Below are 24,399 nucleotides of genomic sequence, written 5' to 3'. Positions count from 1 at the left end.
CAAGGGCGCGCAGAGACCCGCCGGCAGCGCCGTCGGCCGCACGCCCCACCACTGCCCGCGGGCCCCCGCCCGGACTCACGCTGGCAACGCCGTGTGGAGGCCCCGGCGGGAGCGGAACGAAAAGGAAGTGCGGCTGCACGTGTGGTCTATATATAGACTCCCCAGCCAATGGGGAGCCGCGGGAAGGGCGGGGCTCCGCCGGTTGGGAAGGCAGAAGGTGCCCATTGCAAGTAGATTAAAAGGGCACTGAACTTCCACGTTCTGTTGTAGGGCGGACGTTATTGCGATTGTTTCCGCTTTGCGGGATTTTTTTTATTTGTTTGCTTTTAAGAAGAGGCAGGACGTGATCAGACTTTACACCCTCCATCATCCTTTCCCTCTGTCATATTCAGGGAGCAGGCAGAGGCCTGAGAGCAGAGTTTCCCAGAAAACAAAACAAAACAAAAACCACCACCAGCAACAAAAAAAAAAAAAAAATAAAACAAAATGAAACAGCAAACACGAAATAAAAAACTCACTAGTGATATTACTTTATTATGCTTGCTATCATCCAGATCTGGGTAAATTTCTCTATCATCCTTTCCCTCTGTCACATTCAGGGAGCAGACAGAGGCCTGAGAGCAGAGTTTCCCAGAAAAACAAACAAACAAAACCAAACAGAAAACCACCACTGAAAAACAAAACAAACAAAAAACCCACAAACAAACAAAAAAAACCCACAACTACCTAGTGATATTTACTTTATTATGCTTGCTATCATCCAGATCTGAGTAAATTTCTGAATGGTGCTGACACTACAGTGAGTGCCTTCTGCAGTAATTCATGTTCCCATCTTTCTAATAATAGTAGTCCTTTAGTTTTCTCTCGTCTATTTTACCCTGACTCTAGCAGTGTGGTTGGGCATCGAGCCTCCTGATAGCCCCTTTGCATTGAGTTGCTCTGGATATTAAAGTAGCAGGTTACAACATCATCTCACACATGTTCTCTGCTTCCTATAAAATGAGACCTTGTCCTGTTTCAGGTGAGCAGCAGTTTGTGCGTTTACTGCCAGTCACTTTCCATCATTCCCACAAAACTTCAACCTGCAAGCCAGGAGCTGGCTTGCACACCATTTTTCTTTTCTGTATGTTTGTTAGATTATCTTAATTAGCAAGATTACCAGATCAGTTTTAAAATATTCTTTAAGAGAATAATTCACACATTTGCCACATGATGGTGACAAAGGTAGTTAAAACGAAACTCAGCAAATGGTTAAGTGAGCTCTCAGCAAGAGGGTGAACTATTATTACACAGGTACACAACAGATTACAGGCTTGTGTTGCACTTTGATAAGTGGGCTGTGGATAGTGAGAGCTGACTTCTTCGGGCTATGTACAACATGTATCTCCTAACAGGAGCACGATGTGAATAGAAGCTGTGGGGGAGAAGAGGGGTGGTGGTGGTGTTAGTCTGGAGAACTCTTTTGCATCATCAATAAACAACTGTATTAAAAGTGTATTTGAATATAACAATTGAAAGTTCAGTAACGGATATTGCAGTAAATATAATGTTTTCAAAGGAGTGCCACTGGTCAGCATTCAAGACTCCTCTGGAATCTCTAGTACTTATTTCTTATTGTCACAGTTTTGAGCCCTTTCTGGTAGACCATGAGATCCACAGCTCATGAGAGGGCTTGGAAGAGTCATGTCAAAGCTTGACAATAAAGTATTTCTAAATATTTTCTTAAGCAACCTGAAAATTTGTTTTATTTTTCAACTGTATGCTGAGACACTTTAAAATAAATCTTTCTTACTAATGAACATGACCCTCAGGTAGAAGCGTATCTGTCTTATAATGTATTTTAGACCATGTCTCTCCTGTCACTATTCACACTGAACTTGGTTACACCACTATATGCAGAGCATGGCAGACATTGTTATTTAAAAGTTGAGTGAGATTCAGAATATTCCTTAACTGAGAGAAAGTTCTTACAGCTTAGACACCGTATCTGATTGCAAAGATACTGAAGCTGATATTAAATGTAGTGAACTTAGACGTGAAGGATAGAGCTGTTCCTACTTCTGTTATGCAAACTGTTGTCAGTCACTGACGACAATCAGTAAAAGGCTTGGAAGAGCCCCTGGAATGATGCCCCCTGCCATTCTCGTCACAAGTGACCTTACGCTTGCGAGGAGCAGCACAGATGGTGGGCCAAGTTATTGAGTAACTTGGGCAGACAAGGCCATAGCCAGGGCTGCTCCTGTTTGAGCTGTTCTGGCTTGGTGTGGACGGGGGGTGGGATGACACTTGCCTCATTCTCTCCCACACAGACGTACCTGGGGATGGCTTCTGTGGCATGTCCCCTCCATGGGCCGGACTGTGCTTGCCAAAACCAGCTCAGCCAGACTCAGGTCCTAGAAAATAAAGCAAGGCATTTGGTGGCTACATCCATATGCAAATCTGGCATTTCTGCCACCTTTACATGATGTGCAAGTGTGATTTTATTGACGTGATTCCTCAGTGTGAGTTGCTGTGCACCCCAAAAGGCCCCTGTTATTGTCCAGATTTATCTGATTGGATTTTACTCATTCAATTGCTAGGGAAATGTTTTCCTTGAACCTTGATTCCTCCAGTGAAGCACAAGCAGTTTCACCCTGTATGTGCCAACACCTGACCTGCCAGAGCAGCAAAGCTTCCCACACTCCTGCCAAGCTCTGGTAGCTCATGGTTAGGACCTGAGATCCTGCCAAGCCCCGTGTGTCAGCCGGGTCTCTGGTGCACAGCGTGGAGCATAACAAAACCTCTGCTTCACCAAAGAACTGCTCCAAAAGCCTTGGGCAACTCTGCAATGAGTGGCAAGGGTGAGCACTTGGGTGCAGATGTTTTCAGATCACACACTGTTAAGTGTCACCAGAGAAAAGCTGCATTTGGCAGAGGATTATCACCAGTCCTGGAGGGAATACCGAAATTTCTGAGGAAGGGAAGGGGCATGGGGGGTGGAGGAGGGAGTAGACAAATCACATCAAGTATGAAACCTACAGGCAGAAAACAACTCCTGTGAAAGGCAGATACTAAAGCATTTCCCAGGTCTGTGGGTCTGATACATATGCAATTAAGCCACATATTTATTGACACACACAGAAATGCCAAATAACAAATTCAGCATGGAGTGCTTACTGGCAGCTTTGTCTTTGAATCCAGTCTATTCACCCTCAAACTGGGGGCTGTAACGGGATGCCCCAGCACTGAGAGAGCCACTGGGCTGCAGTGGAGGTGTTTCTGCTGCCCAAGGGGGATCTGTGACAATGGATCGAATGGTGCCTCTTGGAAAGAGGCTCAGAAAGATGTTTGCGTAGTATCTATCCCACCAAAAATGCCACTGGGTGTCATCCAAGAGATGGTGTGGCACTCCTGGAGCTAGAGCCTCCAGAAGACAAAGAGAAACCCACGGAGATCAACCCACCTCCAGCAAAACTGCACAATACCATACTTGTTTGTAAACCCCACCCTGGCTTGTTTTTCAATGGTTTGTTGCCATTTCTTCAATGTTTTGGGGAAACATACTTTGGTGAATCTATTCCCTTCTTATTTCTAGTTCTACAAAGCTAGAAGTGTCTAACATCTGTCACAAAAATTGTGGAGGTCTAATTTTAACCTCTGATTTTTCATATTTTTAACCGAAATCCTTTAATGCATTATGATAAAATATCCCGAAGCATTTTATAGTGATAACATCGGAAATTAAGAAACAGTGCAATGTGGAAAATCAACTCGATACTTTGAAGCCAGAAGCAATTCTAGACGGGATAAGCATATTCAAGAGCTCCACATTGGTTTTGCAAAAGTACACATGTATGTGTGTGTGACATGAGGAATATTTTCTGCTCAATACTGGTGTCAGTGATCATGCATGGCGCATAATACACTAAAAATAAAAATTAAAAAAGCAAGCAGAGCGTTTGCCTGGTTTTTAGGTGGAAATGAGATCTGAAAATCAGTATTTTATTACAAGGACGGTGCCTTTAAACTGTTCCTTTCCAATCTTTCCCACCCTCCACCACCCAAGAGGGTTGGGGAGCCTTGTCTGCTATCTCTTCTCACAGCTGAGGCAGCTGTCAGCAGCGTGAGCAGAAACACCCTCTACACTGGAGGTGGTTCCCCAAGGCAGCAGGAGAGCTCTGGGGAGCCCTGCATTTAAGAGCAGGCACTATGGCTGGCCTAATTTGGTTATCAGGTACATGCACAAGCAGTTTGGGTCCAGCTGGCACAAAGCTGCACACCAGGACTGTCTGGTCAGTCTGTTACACACAGATAATTCTTTGTGAAAATTGCTCCATATACGAATGCCACATCTAGGCAACATCTGAAAAGAGGAGCAGTTTGAGATCTTCACATCTAGAAGATGTACATCTCAGTATCAACAATATCAATGTTTTGCTTAGCACAACCTGCCTCCTCCAGAATCCCAGGACCATGCTGTGACAGGAAGAGGAAATCCCAGCAATCCAGCATCACCTTACACTGTGCCTTGCAGCAGAGAACCAAGTCCCAGGCACAATTTCTGGTGCCCTCCCAAGATCAGACTGCCTGAGGAGCAAAGACCTAGTTGGCAGGAAATTAAAAACAGTTTCTCCCCAGAGAGCTCAAAACTCCACTGTGCTAAAGGTGGGTATTTTATCAGCTGGTATCGAAATTCAATTTCCATTAGTCTTTACACACAGCACACAGAGAGAGGAAGCTGTGAAAATAACAAGATTCCTCATTGCTATGTGTTTTTTCCATTTAGGTAAAGCTGATTTAGGTTGTACTAGTATGGCCTGTGTATATTATACCCCACAGAAAAAGAGAATATGCATTGCCTTGTATGGGCTCTGAACCCATCAAACAGTCCTCTCACCTTGGGAAACTCATTTTGCTTTCTTAAGCTGCTATTCCATCCCATCCCACCGCATCCCATGCCATCCCCTCCCTTGTGGGTTTGATTGGTTTGGGGTTGTTTTCTTTTTAAAGAAACACTGAAGAGATGACACGGTTCATAATGGCAACCAGTTTTTAATAAAAACATATAATACACTTTCTCATATAAATATTTTATATAGACACAGAAATACTCGCACCAATGCAATGTCCTAAAGCTCCAGTTCTCTTTAAACAGTGCAAGAAAAAAGAAATCATTGGCACAAGAAGAAGGGAAATGCTAAGTTTCTAAAACATAAACAATCAGACTATTGCTCTTGTGTCCTTACACTTCACTGAGCGCCTCAACATGTGAACCAGTTGTGGTCTGACACCACAGCTGCATGGGCAAGCAGAGCCTCTAATAGCGTGTTGCCAGCAACAGAGGTCATTCCAAGAGGGATCTGACCATGATCCTGCCATGTGCAGAAGGGATCACACCACGTTCTCTGGAATCCAAGCTAAGATGGCTTTGGATATGATTATCTGATAGGATTGGTAATGTTGAATTGCTGGCATAATGCAGGTAGGTGATTAAGCACCTGTGACTGGATCTTTTGATTTACTTTGAATTTAGGTTGTACAGTGACCATTTGTTTTTAATTACAAGCATACAACCTCAAGGGCAATATATCTAAACTTCAAGTCTACACACTTGTTTTTCTTGACTTGCTATAGATATCAAGAAGTAACTTCAATAAATCAGTTTAGAAAAAATGTTTTTGAAGAGAGAAAAAGGGTGAAGGCTGGTAAAGATCAGAGCTGAGAAACAGTCTTGTGTCTGCCTATGTGATACAGTTTTTAAAAGACAATGAAACAGAACTTTAGGTTTCCCCCATATACATAAGACTTGACAAAATAAATAATAAAATAAAACAAACAACAAACTTGCACTGCAAAACTGACTCTCCCCAGCTCCCATGTAGAGAAGTTTTTGGATTTGCAGCACCAAGGGTTGATGAAACACAGTGCAGTTTAGATTCTCTGTTTTTTAAAGTCAGCAGAGCTCAGGCTAATTCACAAGTCAAAAGCATATACTTTTTCACTCTACTGCAACAACAAAGAGCATCCTCATTCTTCACAAAGTGAGGGGAATGCAAGAACTTTTATGAAGGAAAAGCTATCACTGCTTTAAGCCTGAATCCAGATTAAAACAAAACAAAACAACACACAAAAAACCCCAGCAGACTTAAAGACACTGGCAAATCAGAATAAATTCTCAAGTTCTTCCTTTGTTATGTGACCAGGCAGAAGTATAGGGCATAAAAGCCACTGAAGTGTTCCTGCATTTTAAGTTTCTGATGAGGATGTTACTTAATTCAGGATTTATCACTTGGCATTCTTTGCTCACTTGCCTCATTTTTAAGAGCCTAAGTTTCTGTCTGCACAAGTTGCACACTGCTTTGCCATTGCTAAATCAGGAGCTAAAATATTCATGAAACATCTGCCAGGAACTCCATACACAGCCCTTGGCTGCCACAGCACTGATCCAACTCACACATCAGATTAAGGAAGCCCTAAATAAATTCAGGCTTCCAGTACAATACGTTTGTTTGATCCCATGCATAGGTGAATAAAAGACATACGAGGTAACACATGTAACTGCCACCTTACTCTGCCAGGTCAGCAATCTTTGACTTGATTCTCCAGCTCTTTGTGCCAGTAGTGCTCACCATAACAAACAGCAGGATAAGCAGTTCCTGCGGTTTCACACACTTTCACGAGTTCACATCAAAGGGTAGGATGGACAGCAGAAGGAGCGGTTCTTCATATTTAGGATTTGGCAAATTATGTGCCCACACGCCTGACAACAAGAAGCAGGAGAGGGAATCTGACAGCTTGTCAGTCACAATGTCGAATGGTTTGATGCAGTGTGCTATCATTAAGATATAGACATGTGCACACGGGACCCTCCACCATTCTTGGAGACTCCTGCACTGTGCAGTGCCAATCTCTCCTCGCAGATGGGCTGAGGCTAAAAACAGGCAGCACCTTCCACTCCTCCAGCCTGTCCCTTACATTTTACTCAGACTTAACACTCATGTCAGTCATCAAACCTTCTTGCAGTTGGAATCTGGTAAAGAACATCTTTTACAGCACACACCCCCTCTTAGTCTTGTGCTCAGGTTGCCAAGGTAGGCAGTGATTGTGCAAATTACACCCTAAATTTTAAGAACAACAGGTAGGTAGTACCAGTTGTTCATACAGCTACAGTGTCGTGTCTTCATATGCAGAGACATCTGCTCTGTTTCTAAAGCGAATTTTAATATCCCTAGATATTTAACAAAAATAAAACAACCCACAAACCACAAAAATAAACAAAAAAACAAAAAAAAACCAAAACAAACCACACCAGAAAAACAAAAAGCCAAAGCTATGTTTTCTGCAAGGCACACTACATAACAGGACACACACTTCTGTGCCCAGCTTTGTGGCAACCACAACGGAGCTGCAATAGTCCCAACCCAGTCAGCCAGCACAGAGGCACAAGTGAAGAGGGGAGCAAGCTGTACCCAAATCTGGACAACACACACTGTAGGGTTTTTGTAACAAAGTAGGAATGAGGAAGAAGGCACAGTGGATTCAAAAAAGTGTATTTATCTCTAAGTCTAAACTCAGGAACACTGAAACATGGACTACCTGGTAAGATAAAATTATCATCTGGGAAACTGTGAAGGGTCTGTATAGAGCCTGAAGAGAATTAAAGTTCCTTACCAAACACTCATAGGTCTCAAACTTTGGAGAAAGCTTACAGAAAACAGCAGCATTTTCTTTCCAAACCCAAAGATACTCCACATGCAATCAAGCAGCAGCTTTTAAGAGACATCTGAAGTGTCAATATCTATATCTGCTTCCATTATAAATTTATGCATTATGAGCTATGACCCTAAAAGCTACATCTAAGGAGCAGCTCACACTGAGGGTGTTGGTCAGGGATTGACAAATGAATAATAGGAAGCAAATAAGTCTCTAGTACAGCTGGATTTAAAAAGTACTAGAGTGTTCCTGACATAGTCAGACCAGCAGAAAAAAAATGCTTTTCAGAGAACAAGTAAAACTTTGGCAGCAATCAATTCTAAAGTGCCTTATGCTTCTTAATCCCTGAGCAAATATTGCTGCAGAGGCAGAAGCACATTTCAAGAGTGTTAAGATGCTCAAGTAAACTATAATACATGACACGCCAAAAAGGTTCCAGTTACCTTCTCTGCTATCAAGCATAGTACAAAATTGATGACAGCGACTGTGTTCCTAGCTTCCCTTCAGCACTTCATTTCTCTTCCGCCCACTCCTGCGTTATAAGCATTAAGAGACACATCCAGTCTCCCACTGAGGTCTGCAATGTTCCCCTGCGAGAACAAAGCATATGAGGAAAGAGGATCTACACCAGACACTGGGCTCCTATTGGCCAGACCAGCAAGGAACAGGCTGACAGGTTCTGCAATCACTGTTTTCTCCTCAAACACTTTCACTCAGCAATGTCTCATTGCATAAACGAGGTGAGCACAGAGCACGGGTTGTGGAAACCTGGCCATTTCCGTGGGACTCTGCCAGTACAGTCCTTTCTGGAATGCACTGATCAATTGATGCAAAGATCCGATCCTTCTTTCCTCTACTTGCCAAAAGGCCTAATCCCCTGTCTCAGAAGAGCTTTCTTCCTCCTGGCTGAGCAAGGCTTATTCCTCTGTGGAACTGGGAAGTTCCTATTGCCAGTTGATCACAGCAAGCAGGAGAAGGAGTGAAGCTGGTCATTTCTTGTGCAAGTCACTCAAGATTTCAAGCCCATTTTTTCCATCATCTGTTCATACACCGTCCACGCCATTGCTGCCATCAGAGTCCGCCTGAGGGCACGGGGCACACCACCTCTGAAAAAGCCAGCCAACCCAAAGTCCTGCAACAGGAGATAAACAAACAGTAATCCATCACAATCTGCCTCTGATGTTATAATTTCTCATCACTTATTACATTGAACAGCACATGATATACATCAGCTCGGACACAGATCGGTTTCTGAAAGACCTAGGCTTAAATAGCATTTAATGTTTAGGAAAAACCTGTAGCACCATGCAACTGCAGGGCTACCTAAGAAAGCAGGAAGAGCCGTGAGTGGAGAGGGAACGTAAGGATGGGGACAATGGATGGAGAAAGCCACACTCAAGCCCAGCAAAAGAAGGAGAGGGTGTAACAGTTTCAAGACACTTCAGGAAAACCACTTGTCTTTGTTTTAGAGATTCATGTTTATAAAAGTCAGTTATTCTGTAAAAACTGAGATTTTAAAGTACTGAAGTAAAAAAAACCACAACATTCTGATATGAGAAAAAAGTACCATGCACAAAAAACCCATATGCAAATAAACAGATTCTGTTTAGGGATAGAGTTCACTACGAAAATAAATCAAACCTGCCAGGATTTGCACTTTTGAGGGCAGGAAGGGAAATGTAGGCTTTGAGTACATCTCCATCCTATTCCTGGGATACAGATCTGGGCATTTATTTCTCCTTTTCTGTCCAAAGTGGAAAGAATTGTTTTGTAGCTGGTTTGTATCTGAAACCAGCATTTCACACTAGATCCTAAAGAAACCCTTTGCCCCGGTGTGGTAATCAGAGATAAACCAGAGGCAGCTGCATCTGTAAACACACTTCCTCCAAGTCTACATACTAAGCTAAGTTGAAAAAAAGAAAAAAACTTAAGATGAAATAAGCTAAGTGCTTTCCATCACTACCAGTATAAGAATCAATCTGTAACAGACAGAACTGAAGGGAAATCATTCACCAGCCTGGAACATGAAGTGGGTCTGTGTGGAGAGATGCTTGCTGGACTGTGCTCACCTTTGTGCTCCAGTACTCTGACCTTACTCTCCAATTCACCACCATCCATAATTTTGGGAAAACAGAGAGAGGACTGAGGAATGGCAAGAATAATCAGGGAGCAAGTTCACTGCCTTGTAATCCATTTACAAGCAGCAACAAACACATATGAGGAGTGACAATGGCCCCTCTAATTACGAGAAAAAGCATGGAAAGGACTGATGCTTCCGACTGTTTTCAGACCATCAGAGTACTTTCCAGTTATTACTGAACAGGCCTACACATACACCAGTGACAAGAGATTCCACCTTGGTCTCCCACAGCATGACCCAGTTCAGCTCCTGAAAATGCTGGCACTGACTGCCCTGACTGCAAAAGCATATCAAGCACTCACATTTGTTCACCTCTTTAAAAGGCAAAAAATTTCTTAGCATAGCTGTGCTTTGGGCAAGGAGACTAGAAGTGAGGCTGCAATTGCGCATATTAGAAAGGATTCACCTCACCTTGTAGATGAAGGCAATGGCCTGGCTTGTCCTGCGGTACTTTTGAGGAGACAGCTGCATGTGAGTTTTGATGACATCGGCAGGCTGTGTTGCCAGCGAGGCCAAGATTCCCGCAAAGATCCCACAGCCAAAATTCAGCAAGGGCATGACCACTGGTTCCAGCTGGTCTGCAAGACAGCAAAGGGAATGAACTCAGACACAAAACAGGCCAGGAATATTCATGCTGCATGACAAAGTGAAAAGCTACTGAATTATTAAATCAATGTCTAAGAGAAGTTAAAACCCATGCAGTGTAGAGAAACCTTTCAAGGAGAAAAGTGGCTACTCGTCAAAAGTTAGCACTATTAAAAAGTCTTACTTGATGGGGAGCTGAATTTGACAGGAACTCAGAAAGATTGTGCAAGTGTTGCCCCAGACAGTTCCAACATCAGAGAAGCCCCAGTTTAGTGTCAACCGATCACTATACAAGACATCCAGCAGCAGAAAGAATTGCTGATGACATCCTCTCTTCCAGTTGTTCACTAACCCACCTTATGCATCAGTCTTCATAAAGACAATCAATCAGCTTAGGACCAATTTCCATTTCTAGACTAATCTGAGCTATAAGTCTACAGTTCACAGGAAAATGCGGATGTCCACTCTAAAGCCCTACAAGAGACTAATTACTGAAGTAGAGGGCAATAAGCCAATCATGCAGGCAGTCAACTGTAGAGCAAGATGTGAGAAGAAAAACATTTTCCATTACAGCCTCTGATGTCCAGCCTTACCCTGAGGTGTGAGTTTTTTGGTCTGTGTGTAGAACATCAGGTAGATGCCAGAGAACGGCGCATCCCGCAGCAGTGTTGCGGTGAGCCCACTGAACATGCCACGAACCCCTTCCGTCACATAGATATTCTTCAGAGCTCCATATACACTGCCATAGCCAAATCTTCCACTCTGCAAGGGTAGACAACTGTCAGTCATCCATGTGCCAGGCACAGGCCAAGGAGCCCTACACACACCCTGAGGCCATAGTATCCATACAAACAGTAGCATGCACTCCATGTGATGCCCAAGATGGCAGCACAGAGGACAGCCCAGGGCAAAATGTGGGTTTTACCTACCTCAGCCTTCAAAACAATCCTTCAGGAAGGTAAAATTTGAAATATACTACATAGACCTCGCATACAACTGAAACTTAAAAATCTCAGGGTGAATGCTGTTTCATCTTACACTTCTTGCTTAAATATCAGTGTGCGGCATTTCATGCACAATATATGAACCAGGATGAAATCAGGACTACATCCCTGGCTCTGCTGAAGCAGCAGCAACCTTCTCCAGACAGAATAATTTATTTTTCATCACAAGGAAGGTGTGTGACATCATTAACAGGGAACTAATTAGAAAATCAAACTCACCTCATATCGAGTCTTCACTACAGTCACTGGCAACATGCAAATCCCAGAAACTGCACGTGCAGTGGCACCCAGAAAGACAGACTCTAGGGCTGTGGGTGAGCGGTCCACTAGAAAGTTTTGCTTCATCATGTACAAAGTGCTGAAGTAAATCCCAACCCCAGGAATACATCTTGCAAAGGACTTCACAAGAAACAGAATTGGATGAAGAAAGAAAAAGCACTCATAAGACAAAATTTCCTACACAACATTTCAGAGACTGTTAAACTTGATAGGAAGCTTTGTAGAAACGAAAGTCACTAAAGCTAATATGCTGAAGAAAGAAGACACAGTAAAAAACATTTACAGCACCAAGAGACAATTGATTCAAATGATGCTAGGATTTAACACATTCTTCAAGGGCAGTGTTCTAGATACAAGATATTTCAAAACAAAATCAAGTTGGTGCAGTTGCCACCCTACATTTGCAAAAGTATTCAAGTGTTCAACTGCTCAGGACTGCAAAACGACAGTGACTGCCATGACCAAATCAGTGGAATTCACAACATTAACTCTTTAAAATGGGATTTAATCTAAATCACATAGTTTCATTCACAATTGTAAAAGAGCTGGCTATGTAAATTCAGGCAGCCACCATTAGTAATAAACAGTAGGTTTATTTATCTACTTGGTTTTAGAAGTCAGGATTAAAACAGCCACTTACTGGAGAGACACCTTTCCAGAGCCCCAGAAGACTCTCAGTACGGACAACCCTAAGGAGCAGTGTTACCATCCCAGCATGACTGGACCTGAAAGGAAGACAAGACAGGAACTGCAGAGACGAAATGCTTATGCTCTCTGGCAGATGTATTCCACAGCCACCCACTCTTACTCGTATCTCAGTGCATTACTCCAGCACCTCAGAAGCACTCCTTTTAGACTCATCTGCTTTCCTTGGTCACTCTTTCCAGGGTTTCTCTGTCACTTTCTGCTTTCCTATCACTTGTAATACACATTAGAGGCCTCTCTCATTAGTGTCTTCAGTTGCTCACTCCCCTTCTTAGCAGCAGCAGCAGATGTAGTCATAGTCGACTACACTGGGCAAATGGGAGCAGCTGCACATGTGGACAGGTTATGTGGCAACAACCTGCAATTTTTCAGGCAGAGGACACCCTCTGAAACTGCACGGTGGCCACTCCAGCAAACACCAGTCTCTCAGATGAGTACAGACAAATGCTGAGGTTATATGTTATTAAAGTAGTGTTCACAAGAGCAGCTTCTTCTGAAGCAAAACATCAACCCTTCTCCATGCTATACAAATATACCTCCTATTTCAGACAGACTCTCAGTATCTGAATTACAACTCTGAACTCCAAACCTTGGCCAGCAAATCAGGCAGAAGCCTACGGTGGAGCACCCCCATGCCCCCCATGAATACACATCCCCACTCTCTCACCCACTCCCAGCAGGCTGCAGAGTTTGCAGGCGGGTTTTCAGCAGGTCAAGGGGTTGGAAGAGGAGTGTGGAGCAAGTCCCACTGATGGAGCCACACACAAAGGCCTTTAGAACTGGATGCATCTGGAAGAGGAAGAAGACAACTTTAAAAGGCCATTTAATTAAGAATGGGACAAGAGGAAATACAGCAAGTGATGTGTCACTTGTTATAGGAATGACTCGCAAAGGACTGCTGCTCAGGACACAAGAAACTTTTTCAAAGCCTTATCAACTTTTATTTGTGGCTTTTGGTTTCTCTACCTTTCTTGGGAGATTTTTGCAGAATTTCCTTGTAATTTGGTGGAGTTTTCTCAACGTCAAATGTATTGACAGACATTTGGTAACCATTTGCCATGTTAAAGAAATTGGGTACCCTCTTCCCACCACTCCAACTACCTGTGCCTTAGCCCTCCTCTCATCCCCCTATGCTCAGCACCCCACTGGCAGCACCTCCAACCCTTCCTCCTTGTTGCACAGCACGAGTGGGGCTCTCCCCTAAAACTCCCCACCACCCAAACTCAGCTCAAATGCACCCAAAGCACAGCAGAGCTGGCTTAGCCAAGGCCTGACTTTCCTATCCACGCCAGCTGCCACCTTTCAGCACTTGTTAGGTGATAAGGCAGAAGGCAGAAGCCACACAGCAAGGTGGATCTCTTTTTATTAAACTGCATAATTGTGTTTTGTTAACGAAGTTTCTACCCCCCCCGGAGCAGAATCACATCACAGATAATTTTTGCAGCACGGTGCTTTTTGGAGGGCCACGCTCAAAAGCCACTGAGGTACCTTCCACCACCGCTTTTCGGACCTCCCTTAAGTCCCGTTACGACCCTCTGGCCCCGGTGCACAGTCCCCAGGCAGCCCGCACTTTGCCGCCGCCTGACGGGGCAGCCCCGGGAGCCTCTTCCCAAGAGCCGGGCGGCCGCAGGACACGGGAAGGGGCGCAGCAAGCCCTCCGCCGCCGGACTCTCCTCAGCAGAGCGAGCGAGGAGGGCGCGGGGCCAACGGCCGGTTACCGGCATCCCAACGGACCGTAACGGACCGGCCGCGCGTCGCTACCTCTGACTGTCGCTCCGGCATCCCACCGCCGCCCCGCAGCCAGTGAGCGCGGCGGGTGAGAGTGACGCCACCAACGCGGCTCCCCCGCTGGCCAATCCGAGCAGCCCAACGCGGGGGCAGCGCACGGCCCAGCAGGGCGCATGCGCTTTCTTTTAACCCTTCGGGTGCCGCTCCCCGCGCTCTCCTCGCAGCCTGCCCTGTCAGCGGCCTGGCCAGCGCCGGGCACGGGCCTGGGAGCCAGCAACGGGCAGCCACAGCAGCCGTCTCGCCCCCGGGATCGCCTGTTTGTCACAGAATCACAGAATGTCAGGGATTGGAAGGGACCTCAAAAGATCGTCCAGTCCAATCCCCCTGACGGAGCAGGAACACCCAGATGAGGTTACACAGGAAGGCATCCAGGCAGGTTTTGAATGTCTCCAGAGAAGGAGACTCCACAACCTCCCTGGGCAGCCTGTTCCAGTGTCTGTCACCCTCACTGAGGAGAAGTTTCTTCTCAAATTTAAGTGGAACCTCCTATGTTCCAGTTTGTACCCATTACCCCTTGTCCTACCATTGGTTGTCACCATCCTGACACTCACACTTTACATGTTTATAAACATTAACGAGATCACCCCTCGGTCTCCTCCAAGCTAAAGAGACGCAGCTCCCTCAGCCTTCTCATGTCTCTTGTGTGTTTGGTATCTAACAATTGAGACCCCGTGGGCTCTGTCAGACACGGGCAGTGGGAAGGGGACAGTTTATAATGGGTAGTTGTCATGTCATCCCCCAGCCCCCATGGGGGGAGCAGTTGTTGTGGAGACTGTGGCGTTCAAAAACCTGAGCTTCTCTGTAAGGAGCCATTGAAGGCGGAATGTTGTTTTTACAAAAACAAACAGGGACCAGCCCCCTCCCTCCCCCATCTGGAGAAAGGACTGAGAGACATCAGACTATGAATCCTCAATGTAAAACAAAGTCTCTTTGAACTAATCCCGTAATGCAAACTGATTATTTAAAAAGTTAAGCTAGGGGGAAGGGTAACCAAAGATCCAGGAATCCATTTTTTAAATAAATCAATAAGGGGAGTGGCTTGTTAGAATTAGATGAGACAGGTAAACTGAGGCAGGTGCTGGGTACTCTGTAAGCCCTGCAGTACCCAACCAATGGGGAACAGGGGAGGGAATTTGCAACTGGAATTTGGGGGAGATATAAGCAGGGGCTTTTTGCCCTATTCCATGTGCCTGCCTTTAGGTAGAACACCCGGTCTTGTAAAATAAAATATACTTTGCTGAGAGATCCTGCCTGGGCCTATTATATTGGCAGGGTAATAGTTTCCTACATTCTCCCCATTTGTTTCTTACCACTACTGTTTCCACTTGGTCTTCCATATCCTGAGCCCGGACCAGAGGAGGGCTGGGTTTCCAGAGCACTGGAGGAGCCAGGTGCTGAATTGACACACTTCTATTTTAGGCCCGCATGAGCCCTTGGACTGTGTGTCTTCATTGCACCTGCAGAGCCAGCCACTGCTTGTCAGCGAAGCAGGATGAGGCTGGGAGGAGTGCGCAGCGGCTTCAACAAGCCGCTCTTCTGAGAATTTCGCCTGCCAGTTTGCTGTGCCCTGGCTGATTAGGGGGGCGGAACGTACAGATACGTCACGCTCCAGCTAAGTTTGGCTGTTCCTAGAAAGAAAATCGTGGGTGCAGCAATAGCCACATGGATGAACCAGTTACGCTTGTTTGCTCACTTTGGCACATGGCAGCCCCTTCAGAAAGAGGGAATGTGCTTCTCTGACTAGCAAGTTCCTCTCATTATGCAGTTCCCTCCTCGGGGGAGTGTCTGTCTTACATTTCATTAACTGACTCTGCCTGCTAACTCATGACAGGATCAGCTCACTCCTGTCCCTCCTGGTGCTTTTTTCCCTAGCTCACATCTTGCTCCACTGTGGACCTCCACAGGGGACAAACTGTGTCATCATGGTCTTCACTGCAGTCTGCAGGAGAATTTCTGCTCCAGCGCCTGGGGCACCTCCTGCCCCTCCTTCTTCACTGACCTTGGTGTTTGCAGAGTTGTTTCTCATATTCTCAGCCCTCTCTCACAGCTGTTGTTGTGCAGCATTTTTTACCCTTTCTTAAACATGTTATCGCAGAGGCACTGCCAACATCCTTGATGGGCTCAGCTTTGGCCAGTGGCAGGTCTCTCTGGGATTTGGCTGGAAGTGGCTACTTCCAACATGGGGGCAGCTTCTGGCATCTTCTTACATAAGCCACCCTTGCAGCCCCCTACCAAAACCTTGCCATGTAAACCAAATACATCATCATTGATTATATAAGGGAGCTGTCTGGGAGATAGATGACATTTTGAAAAAGCTCTTTTGGCTGGTTTTCCTTGGCATGTTTATATTGTGCTGGGTGCGACTGGGTAGGTATCCGAACACTTGCAGGGAATGTTTTGTTTTCAGAACTAATTCTGGCTTTAGCCATGGCAGTTTGCATCTTGTTTGACTTTTGCTTTGAAGACACAGTAAAAACATTTAAGTTATTGTTTAGAGAAGTGAGCTTAACAGCTCTCAAAAGGCCGACAAACCCGAGTGATCTGTTTGAAATGCTTCTGTATGGAGATGAGTTTTTGTATGGAGCTGGATCCTCTCCCCCCATGACTTTGTCTGGAGCTACAGCAGACACTTTTGTTGTTTCCCAAAGCAAAGCAGGGACTGCAACAATAGTGGCCATATGATGCAAGAAAGAACTCTTCCAGCATGAAACCCTGGCAGTAAAATCACTCTCCAGGCTCTTGGCTTGCTGTGGACCTGGAAGAATTTTGCTCTCTTAAAATAAGCCTCATGATAAATGAGGAGGTGAAGCAGCGCTGCTGATAACAGACATCTCTGCAGGGTTGATTTCCGTGCCTCACTTCTGCATGAAAACCCAGCAGAGGGAGCCTCATCCCTTCATATCACTGTCCTGGGCAGATGCAAGGAGACAGCTCAGCTCTGGTGGCTTTCCAGCCACCAATGGGACACACATCTATTCTTCACTAAAACGGGGGGGAGGCAAAACTTACCTGCATGGTCTGGGTCCAGACTGGTCCCTGCTCAGGGATGGCTGCAGCTGGGGTGCACAGGCACTGTTGGCTTTAGGTGTAGGATGACTCTGTCTGAACTCATGGTCCCTTCTGCCCCTGCACCTCACACTATGGTTTGTTCATGGTCCAAAATTTCCCAGTTGCTATGAGATAGGAATGGAAAGGTGAAGTATTACTGACTCTGCTGAAGGATGCAAGTCTCTCTGCAGAGCCAACTGCTGCTTTGAGGCACTGCCAGTGCAGGAGGGACTCCTTCCCTGAGATAATTTCCAGTAACAGCACTGATCAAAAAAACCCACCTTCCTGTCAGAACCAATGGGTCTGTGGCCTTGGAGCAGACACCTCTCCACAATGGGTATTTTTGGCGATCTGACAGGCAGGCATCATGCAGGGGTGACGCTGACACAGTCAATCTGGTTGTGACTAGGGAGGTGAACCATATGCCCTGCATGCTTTGTGCCACGAGGACACCTTCCACAGGAGGATCCCACGGGGCTTTACAGGGATCTGCAGGTCACCATGGCCACCCAGCACCAGGGACCAGCCTCACCCCATTACAAACAGGGAGACGCCAGGAAGCTGCACACACACACTTGCATGTGACGGAGGCTCAGGTGTGGCTTGTGGTGCACAGCAGTGCATGAGTAAGGCCATGTCCTGGTGTGTGTCGGGCAGATTAGCAAATGGCCTTGACGTGACTGCAGGAAAGATGCTGCTGGTGAGCTCTGAGAGGCAGAGTTGTAGTTGACAGGTGTGTTTGCAGCCAGCAGCACCCCTCTCTCTGCACCACTGCAGCTGCACAGCCCTCAGGCACTGAAGGTGCCGAATTCGTAATTATGGGTTAAGAAAAGCATTTTCCAGTTCCTGACCCAAGCCAAAATGATCCCCAGGGGGACGTGTGCTGCCATGCTGCAGAAGAGGACCCTGCTGTAACCAGGAGGGTTTGGCTCTGCAGTGCTTATAGGAAGTTTTCTGCCAAGGCTCTGTCCAGAAGAAACAGGTTACGTTTATCTCATGCTGCTACTCACATTTTCCGTCCGCCGTAATACCGTAAGTGCAGCCGCGAGGCCAAGGAGTGGGCAGGTGAGAGCAGGGCATGCTGTCCAGAGCCAGGGCACGCTGCCAGCAGAAGCGGCACCAGCGCATGGACACTGTCCTACCTGCAGGGTGGCTAAACAGGGACAGCTGCAGCCCCCTCTGCTCCTCAGGGGCACCTGCCTCCTCCTCTGCCACTGGCACTGCTCCTCCAAACGGGGGGACACTGGCCACCTTCCCACCAGGGCTGGTGGCTAATTTGCTTTGTTGCTGCACTCCCCTCAGACAGGATTTCCCACTGCCATGCAGGGAACAGGCAGCGTCTCTTGACAGTGGCATTTGGCCTTGTCTCTCCCCTGCATACAAGGTGCCAGCAGCCTGTGTCACTGCTGTCACTGATGCCCATTGACATCTCATCTCCTCTGGCCAGTGCTTCACCCTAAGGAAAAGCTTGGGGTGCAGCTCGGTCCTTTGGCATGTCTGGCCAGGGACCAAGCCTGACCCCAGGAAGACTTGTGAAGCCCCTGTGCTGTGTGTCCAGGGAGCAGAAGTGGCTCTGAGCGTGCTTTGTGCTGCCATGTCTGCACCAGCCAGCGCAGGCACCAGAGGATGTGCTGCCACATGCTCTGGGCAAACACCGCATGCAGCCTGTTCCTTTCTTGTTCAGGTTTCCCCTGAGCACATGCCATGTGGTGTGAGCATCCCAGGTGTCACCCTCAGTCCCAGCTACCATGTGGGATGGCTTGTGAGCTTCTGTCCTTGCTGCATTGGGAGATACCTGAATGTTTTATGGCTCCCCAGCAGTCTTGGTGCTGCTTGGGCTACTTGTTCCTTCTGCTCAGGCAGCCTGTCATTTCTGTTTAGGAGACTAAATGTACAGAGCTGCCTAAGGCCAAATTCCTGTCTGGTTTCTACCTCTTTGTTCACATTGCATAATTCCTGGCTATCTTCTCTGCCACCAACACTGACAGAGATGTGAGTGCTGTTTTAAGCCTGTAAATGGATAATGGAGATCCCACTTCAGCACTGTCAGTAACTCCTCTGACAAAGGAGTTTGTTTCTGGTTTCAGTTTCTGGCTTCTGCTAGTGCAAGAGTTAATACCCAGAAGAGCTTGGCTGTCAATCACACTATGGCTTGACTAACACATAAAACTTTGACCCAATGTCACACTGCCCACCACAGCAAAAGAAATCCACCCTCTCGACGTAGGGAACAGTGGCAGATTTTCTCAGTTCATGGAGATTTATCCCTCTGCCTTTGGAGTGATGGCGAATGAAGGTGGGCCTTCAGGGGGTTTGAGAGAGACAATAGAGGATTCCACATGGACATCTCCAGCAGCCCATCTACAGGCTGACACCAAGTGAGGTACTGTTTGCTCAAAAGCAAACAAGAAAAGAGGTGCTGTGACTTGCCTGAATTGCAGTAATAGCACCAGGCAGCAGTATTGAAGGAGGTACCACACACTTCAGATGCTGCCTGTTGCTCAGTAGTGCTGCTCTTTCACGTGTATCTTGTGTTGGGATCCTTTTGGCTTGGGTGAAGAGCTAGAAAACACCTTTCTTAACTCATAACCACAAATTTGGCACCTTCAGCACCCAAGGGGTGCTCAGCTGCAGCGGTGCAGAGAGATGGGGGTGCTGGCTGCAAACACCCCTGTCAGCTACAGATCTGCCTCTCAAGGTCTAAATCTGCCCCTAAAGGTCTAAAGACCTAAAGGTCTTTTCCAGCCTAACTGATTCTCTGATCCTATGATCATTTCCCTTGAGTATTTCTGTCTGTGGGTTGGTGGCTGCAGGGGGAAGGCAGCTTCCAAGGAAAAATGTCCAGTGTGGTGCCCTTTGCCATCACTGACTATTGGCAGCATTGGGCCATGCCCCACAGACATCTTCACTGAAAGTCCTTGGAGCAGAGGAGAGGCATTGCTGCTTCCCCTCTCCCAGCCACAGGGGCTGCAGAGCAGGGGCTGAAGGTGAGGGACAAGGGCACTTTACAGATGCATAGGGGAAATTGCAAATCTCTTCCACTGACGTCCATATCAATGCTCAAAGTGAAAAGCAGATCGTTTAAAGATAAACCTGACGTTTCCATTTCGCTGTCAACTAAAGAGGTGAACTCATTGGCTTGGGGTTTTACACGCCTTTAAAGTAACACGTATCACACAGAAGAAAAGGCACTGTATGACTGTGCACTGCTACGGTGAGGACCTTGCCTGTGTCTTGTCATTGCATCATCAGCTAAGGTAAATACTGCCGGTATACATGTGTGAATGTATGCTGCTTCTTAAAAATCTGTAATATAAAAGCATTATTTTTGCACTATTTCAGACACAGTGTTGGATTATGGAGGGGAACTTGACGTACCTTCTGGGCAGAGGGGACTCTGAGGACATGTCGGTGAGTGATTCCCTGCCGGGCTGCTGCCCTGTGAGCCAAGGCCAGTAGCACATCTGAGGGGGTCCAGTTTTTTCCTAAGGGGACACATAATACTGGTAGGGACAGCAGGGGGTTTAGAAGAAATCAGTGTGACTTTTGTTCTCTAAAAGAAACAAAGAGTGAAAGTATCTTTGGCTGGTGAGACCAGGGGATGTGCTGCCATCCACCTTCTTTAGCTCTCTGCTGTCACAGGTTCTGCCCAGGGATGTAGTGGTTGCTGCCGGGGGCTGCGAGGGTCAGGGAGCAGGGAAGAGGAATGCTGCTGCCACTGGTGTATCCTCATAGGTGTTAGGAGAGCAGAGCTGCTGCTTTTGAAAGGAAAGCAAGCTGTCCCCATTGGCAAAGTCTTGGTGGACTTGAGCTGCTGCCAGGAATGGTTTGTACTGGCACAGGCCAAGAGAGCAAACTTCCTGCTGGGGAGGGGAGAAGAAGGGGTGTAAGCCCCTGTTTGGTCTTTGGGAATTTGCCCCCTGGGCCAGAGTTGCCACTGCTGATCTCTACCCAGGGTGGAGAGAGTGTGCAATGTGAAGCACCCACTTGTGACCCGTACATGGTGGTGCCTTTACAGCTGAAAATCTGCTTGAACCATGTGGGAATCCTCTGCAAAAGTAACTTGTCCCAGGAAGGGCTGTTTCTGGCACTTAGCTAACTGGAAATACACCTTTTAGGAGACGAGCGTTTAGATACCAGTTCCTCCCTAAGCACTGCTCCCTTTCTCCTATCTGAAGGAAACGTGAATAGGACCCTAAAACTTTTGTCAGGGGTTATCAGCCCTATGACCATGCCCATTTGGTTGCTGGTTTGGGAATGCACCCTAGGTCTGGCCCCAGTGCCCCACCATGTTCACCTGGACTGCAGGCATGGGGCTGGATACCCCACATGCAGCTGGTGGGGGGATACTGGTAACCTCTGGTTTACCACCACAGCTCCATTGTCCTTGATCTCCTCTGCCCCTCCGGTGCAAAACTTCATCCCAGATCTTGCAGGGGAGAACGGGTCACTCATATTCATTCCTCATTTGCATCCTCCAGCACAACTGAGGCAGAGCTGTTTTGTCCTCGTGCAGCTTGGTGTGACCTGACTTGTGCTTAGTATACATCCAAAAAGGGTAATTTGGGATTTGGGCCTCATGAACTGCATTATCTTTGAACAGGTAGATTACACGTCACCAACATCTAACTTCTCTGCAGCCTATGAATATGCCTTCCTCTACCCAGAGCTGGACATCAACTGCAATCTTGAAAATATCCCAGCATTTGCATCTACTTTTTTTCCAGTGCTGTACTCCCTACTGTTTGTGACTGGCCTCGTGGGAAATGTTTTGGTCGTTTGGGTCCTAACAGTCTTCAGGAAAGTCAGGGCCATGACTGACGTGTATCTGCTGAACCTTGCCATCTCTGACCTCCTCTTTGTTTTCTCCCTCCCGTTTTTGGTTCACTACTCCATCAGGAACCAGTGGACTTTTGGAAATGCGATGTGTAAAATCATCAGCTCAGCTTACTTCATTGGTTTTTACAGCAGTGTCTTCTTCATAACCATCATGAGTGTCGACAGGTACTTGGCCATTGTCCGGTCTGTCTATGCTCTAAAGGTTCGGACAGCTGCCCATGGGGTTATCGCCAGCCTAGTCCTTTGGGCAGTTGCCATTTTAGCATCAGCACCAGACTTAATTTTTTTCCAGGAAACAAATGACAATAACTGGACTAAGTGCAGCCCTCACTATCCTGATAGCAACAATGGCTGGAAGATTTTCAGTAATTTTGAAGTCAATGTCCTGGGGTGGTTGATTCCTGTAGGTGTCCTCATTTTCTGCTACCACAACATCTTGAAAAACCTGCAGAAGTGCCATACTCAGAACAAGTACAAAGCAATGAAACTAGTTTTTATTGTCGTCATTGTGTTCTTCCTCTTCTGGACCCCCATCAACATTGTGCTTTTTCTGGACTCTCTGAGGAAAATGCACATCATCGATGACTGCCAGACAAGCCAAAGGCTAGACCTAGCCACGGAGCTGGCTGAGGCGCTCTCCTTCATCCACTGCTGCCTCAACCCAGTCATCTACGCCTTTGTGGGTGAGAAGTTCAAGAAACATCTCCGCGAAGCTTTCAGAAAATACACGCGTTTTCTGTTGATCTGCAAAGACTATGGTGCTTTCAATGGGCGCAGCCTGGACAAGCACTCCTCTATGTACACGACATCCTCACAGTCATCTTTTGTTGGCACTGTCCTGTAGAGCTACAGGTCAGAAACTTTCATCCTGAGCAGGTGACCTGAAGTTGAGGAATCCTCCCAGCAGGGCATCCACAGGGATGCACTGTTTGGGTGACAGGAAAAATGGAAGCAACTGCTTGAGCTTGTTTTTATCAAGGTTGCCTTTGGGGTTCTTACTTTTTAGCATCTTTTTTATCACTGTTCTCCCTTCCCCTTGGCACCTCCTGCCCTGCCCGCTTTGTCAAAGGGAAACCAAAATGACCAGTGGACTCCCGCACTGCCTGAGCAGCACAGAGAAGTGCCTTAGAAACATTTCTTCCCCCACCTCATATTCAGTGCTGAAAGGAACTGTTTACGTTTTTGAATTTGGGACACTTGGCCACTCCTTCCCTCATTTCAGCAGAATGGATTGGCATTGCAGGCAGGGACAGAGCTCACAGCAGGAGCAGGAATTTGCTCATTAGAGGGAAGCAGTGCCCAAGTTTAAGGCATCATGCCAGGGCCTGGCTCCCAGTTGACAGGTCTGAAAGGTTTCCAGCCCAGAAAGAGTTTAGTGAGTGAATAATTAGATAAGCAACAAAGCACATGCTATGCATGTGTTTTGTCAAAATCAACATGGAGGAATATCCAGGTATAATCCTGACTTCCCATCTTCTACCAGGGCTTGCAGCTCCTGGTCTGGAAGAGTTTGGAAGCTGTAGCCTCAAAATGACATTGTGGGTGTCAAGAAAAACCCTTGTGCAAATGATTGAGTGCCTTAGGGACAAGTGGAGAAATAGACATCAGTAAAAAAAGGCTGAGTCGAAAAAATAGTAAATGTGAGCTGAAAGAGCAGTAAGAGTCATATGTCAAAGCTTCCTGTGGACACACTGGCTTGTAAACCACAGGCCAGGGTGGTGGCTGCTCTCGGCAGAGCCCTGGCCCGCTGGCCGAGGCGCTGGTTGCTCTGCAGGTGCCCGCAACAGGATGGAGAGTGGCACGAACCACAGTAATACACCAACCATCCTGGAACTCAGGTGGTATCTAAAGTGGATAGCACTGGCTGGTTAGAGTGGCCAGAGGCTCCACAGATGCCTAAAGCCCAGACAACACCCACACTTCCCCAGGAAGGAACTTTTTGAATACGTTAAGCAACTGATGTGCCAGTCTGGTCACTGCTCTTGAGCATACAGCTGGGGTTGACATCCCATTTACTGTTCTGACTTGGTAGCTGTGAATGACTGATTTGTATGTGAAGGGTTACCCAAGAATATACATATAGATGTACATATGCATACGTATGTATATGTGCATGTGTATATGTATACACATGCATATATGTGCATATATTTTATATATATACAAATATTGATTGATAAAGCCAATGGTGTTCTGAAGTTTTTAGACCTGATCTATTTCTCCCTACAATGCATTACCATGTTTGAAGTTTTATAATAAAGATATTCCATGTAATGTAATTACACAATCCTTGTACCTGAGGAAGTTATTTTGTTGTTT

General features: G+C 46.5%; 3 protein-coding genes across 10 annotated transcripts in view; 1 reads left to right on the top strand and 2 right to left on the bottom strand.

The window, feature by feature from the left end:
• Positions 1 to 216, bottom strand: part of RPSA (ribosomal protein SA) — a 92,540-nt gene extending 92,324 nt beyond the window's left edge. Inside the window, exon 1 of the mRNA XM_082045366.1 lies at positions 80 to 216. The gene's annotated coding sequence lies outside the window, so the exon portion shown is untranslated. The remainder of the gene's footprint in view (positions 1 to 79) is intronic.
• A 1,179-nt stretch (positions 217 to 1,395) lies between these two features.
• Positions 1,396 to 20,704, bottom strand: SLC25A38 (solute carrier family 25 member 38). Of its 8 annotated transcripts, XR_014183321.1 has the most exons (9): positions 14,140 to 14,543; positions 13,073 to 13,194; positions 12,341 to 12,425; positions 11,641 to 11,820; positions 11,011 to 11,179; positions 10,244 to 10,410; positions 8,136 to 8,824; positions 2,316 to 2,393; positions 1,396 to 1,414 (listed from the first exon to the last, which is right to left on the bottom strand). XR_014183321.1 is itself a non-coding variant. In XM_082045365.1 (7 exons), the coding sequence occupies exons 2-7, from the start codon at positions 13,192 to 13,194 to the stop codon at positions 8,702 to 8,704; spliced, it is 846 nt and encodes a 281-aa protein (XP_081901491.1). In that variant the 5' UTR covers positions 20,620 to 20,704; the 3' UTR covers positions 5,018 to 8,701. The 8 variants fall into 8 exon arrangements, 6 of the variants coding, with proteins under 6 accessions (XP_081901491.1, XP_081901487.1, XP_081901489.1 ...); XR_014183322.1 differs by lacking the exons at positions 1,396 to 1,414; positions 2,316 to 2,393 and adding an exon at positions 4,976 to 4,994; XM_082045365.1 differs by lacking the exons at positions 1,396 to 1,414; positions 2,316 to 2,393; positions 14,140 to 14,543 and adding an exon at positions 20,620 to 20,704 and having other exon boundaries at positions 5,018 to 8,824.
• LOC309436288 (C-C chemokine receptor type 8-like) lies at positions 20,473 to 24,298 on the top strand. Its single transcript, XM_082045359.1, has 3 exons — positions 20,473 to 20,498; positions 20,584 to 20,652; positions 21,845 to 24,298. The coding sequence occupies exons 2-3, from the start codon at positions 20,599 to 20,601 to the stop codon at positions 22,922 to 22,924; spliced, it is 1,134 nt and encodes a 377-aa protein (XP_081901485.1). The 5' UTR covers positions 20,473 to 20,498; positions 20,584 to 20,598; the 3' UTR covers positions 22,925 to 24,298.
• The last annotated feature ends 101 nt before the right edge of the window (positions 24,299 to 24,399 follow it).

The sequence above is a fragment of the Streptopelia decaocto genome (genome assembly GCF_964273445.1).
Source record: "Streptopelia decaocto genome assembly, chromosome: 2".
Lineage (NCBI taxonomy): Eukaryota > Metazoa > Chordata > Aves > Columbiformes > Columbidae > Streptopelia > Streptopelia decaocto.
This window is presented reverse-complemented; position numbering and strand designations above follow the sequence as displayed.

What these genes read in the sequence shown, in the direction of transcription:
- SLC25A38 (XM_082045360.1), bottom strand. Translation starts at nt 14,187, where the DNA reads ATGCCGGAGCGACAGTCAGAGGTAGCGACGCGCGGCCGGTCCGTTACG. An exon ending in CTGCAGCCTGCTGGGAGTGG is followed by an intron (nt 12,426 to 13,072) that starts GTGAGAGAGTGG and finishes TCTTCCTTTCAG; the next exon opens with GTCCAGTCATGCTGGGATGG. An exon ending in CCATTGCCTTCATCTACAAG is followed by an intron (nt 8,825 to 10,243) that starts GTGAGGTGAATC and finishes CTCCTGTTGCAG; the next exon opens with GACTTTGGGTTGGCTGGCTT.
- LOC309436288 (XM_082045359.1), top strand. Translation starts at nt 20,599, where the DNA reads ATGGAGGGGAACTTGACGTACCTTCTGGGCAGAGGGGACTCTGAGGAC. An exon ending in GGGACTCTGAGGACATGTCG is followed by an intron (nt 20,653 to 21,844) that starts GTGAGTGATTCC and finishes ATCTTTGAACAG; the next exon opens with GTAGATTACACGTCACCAAC.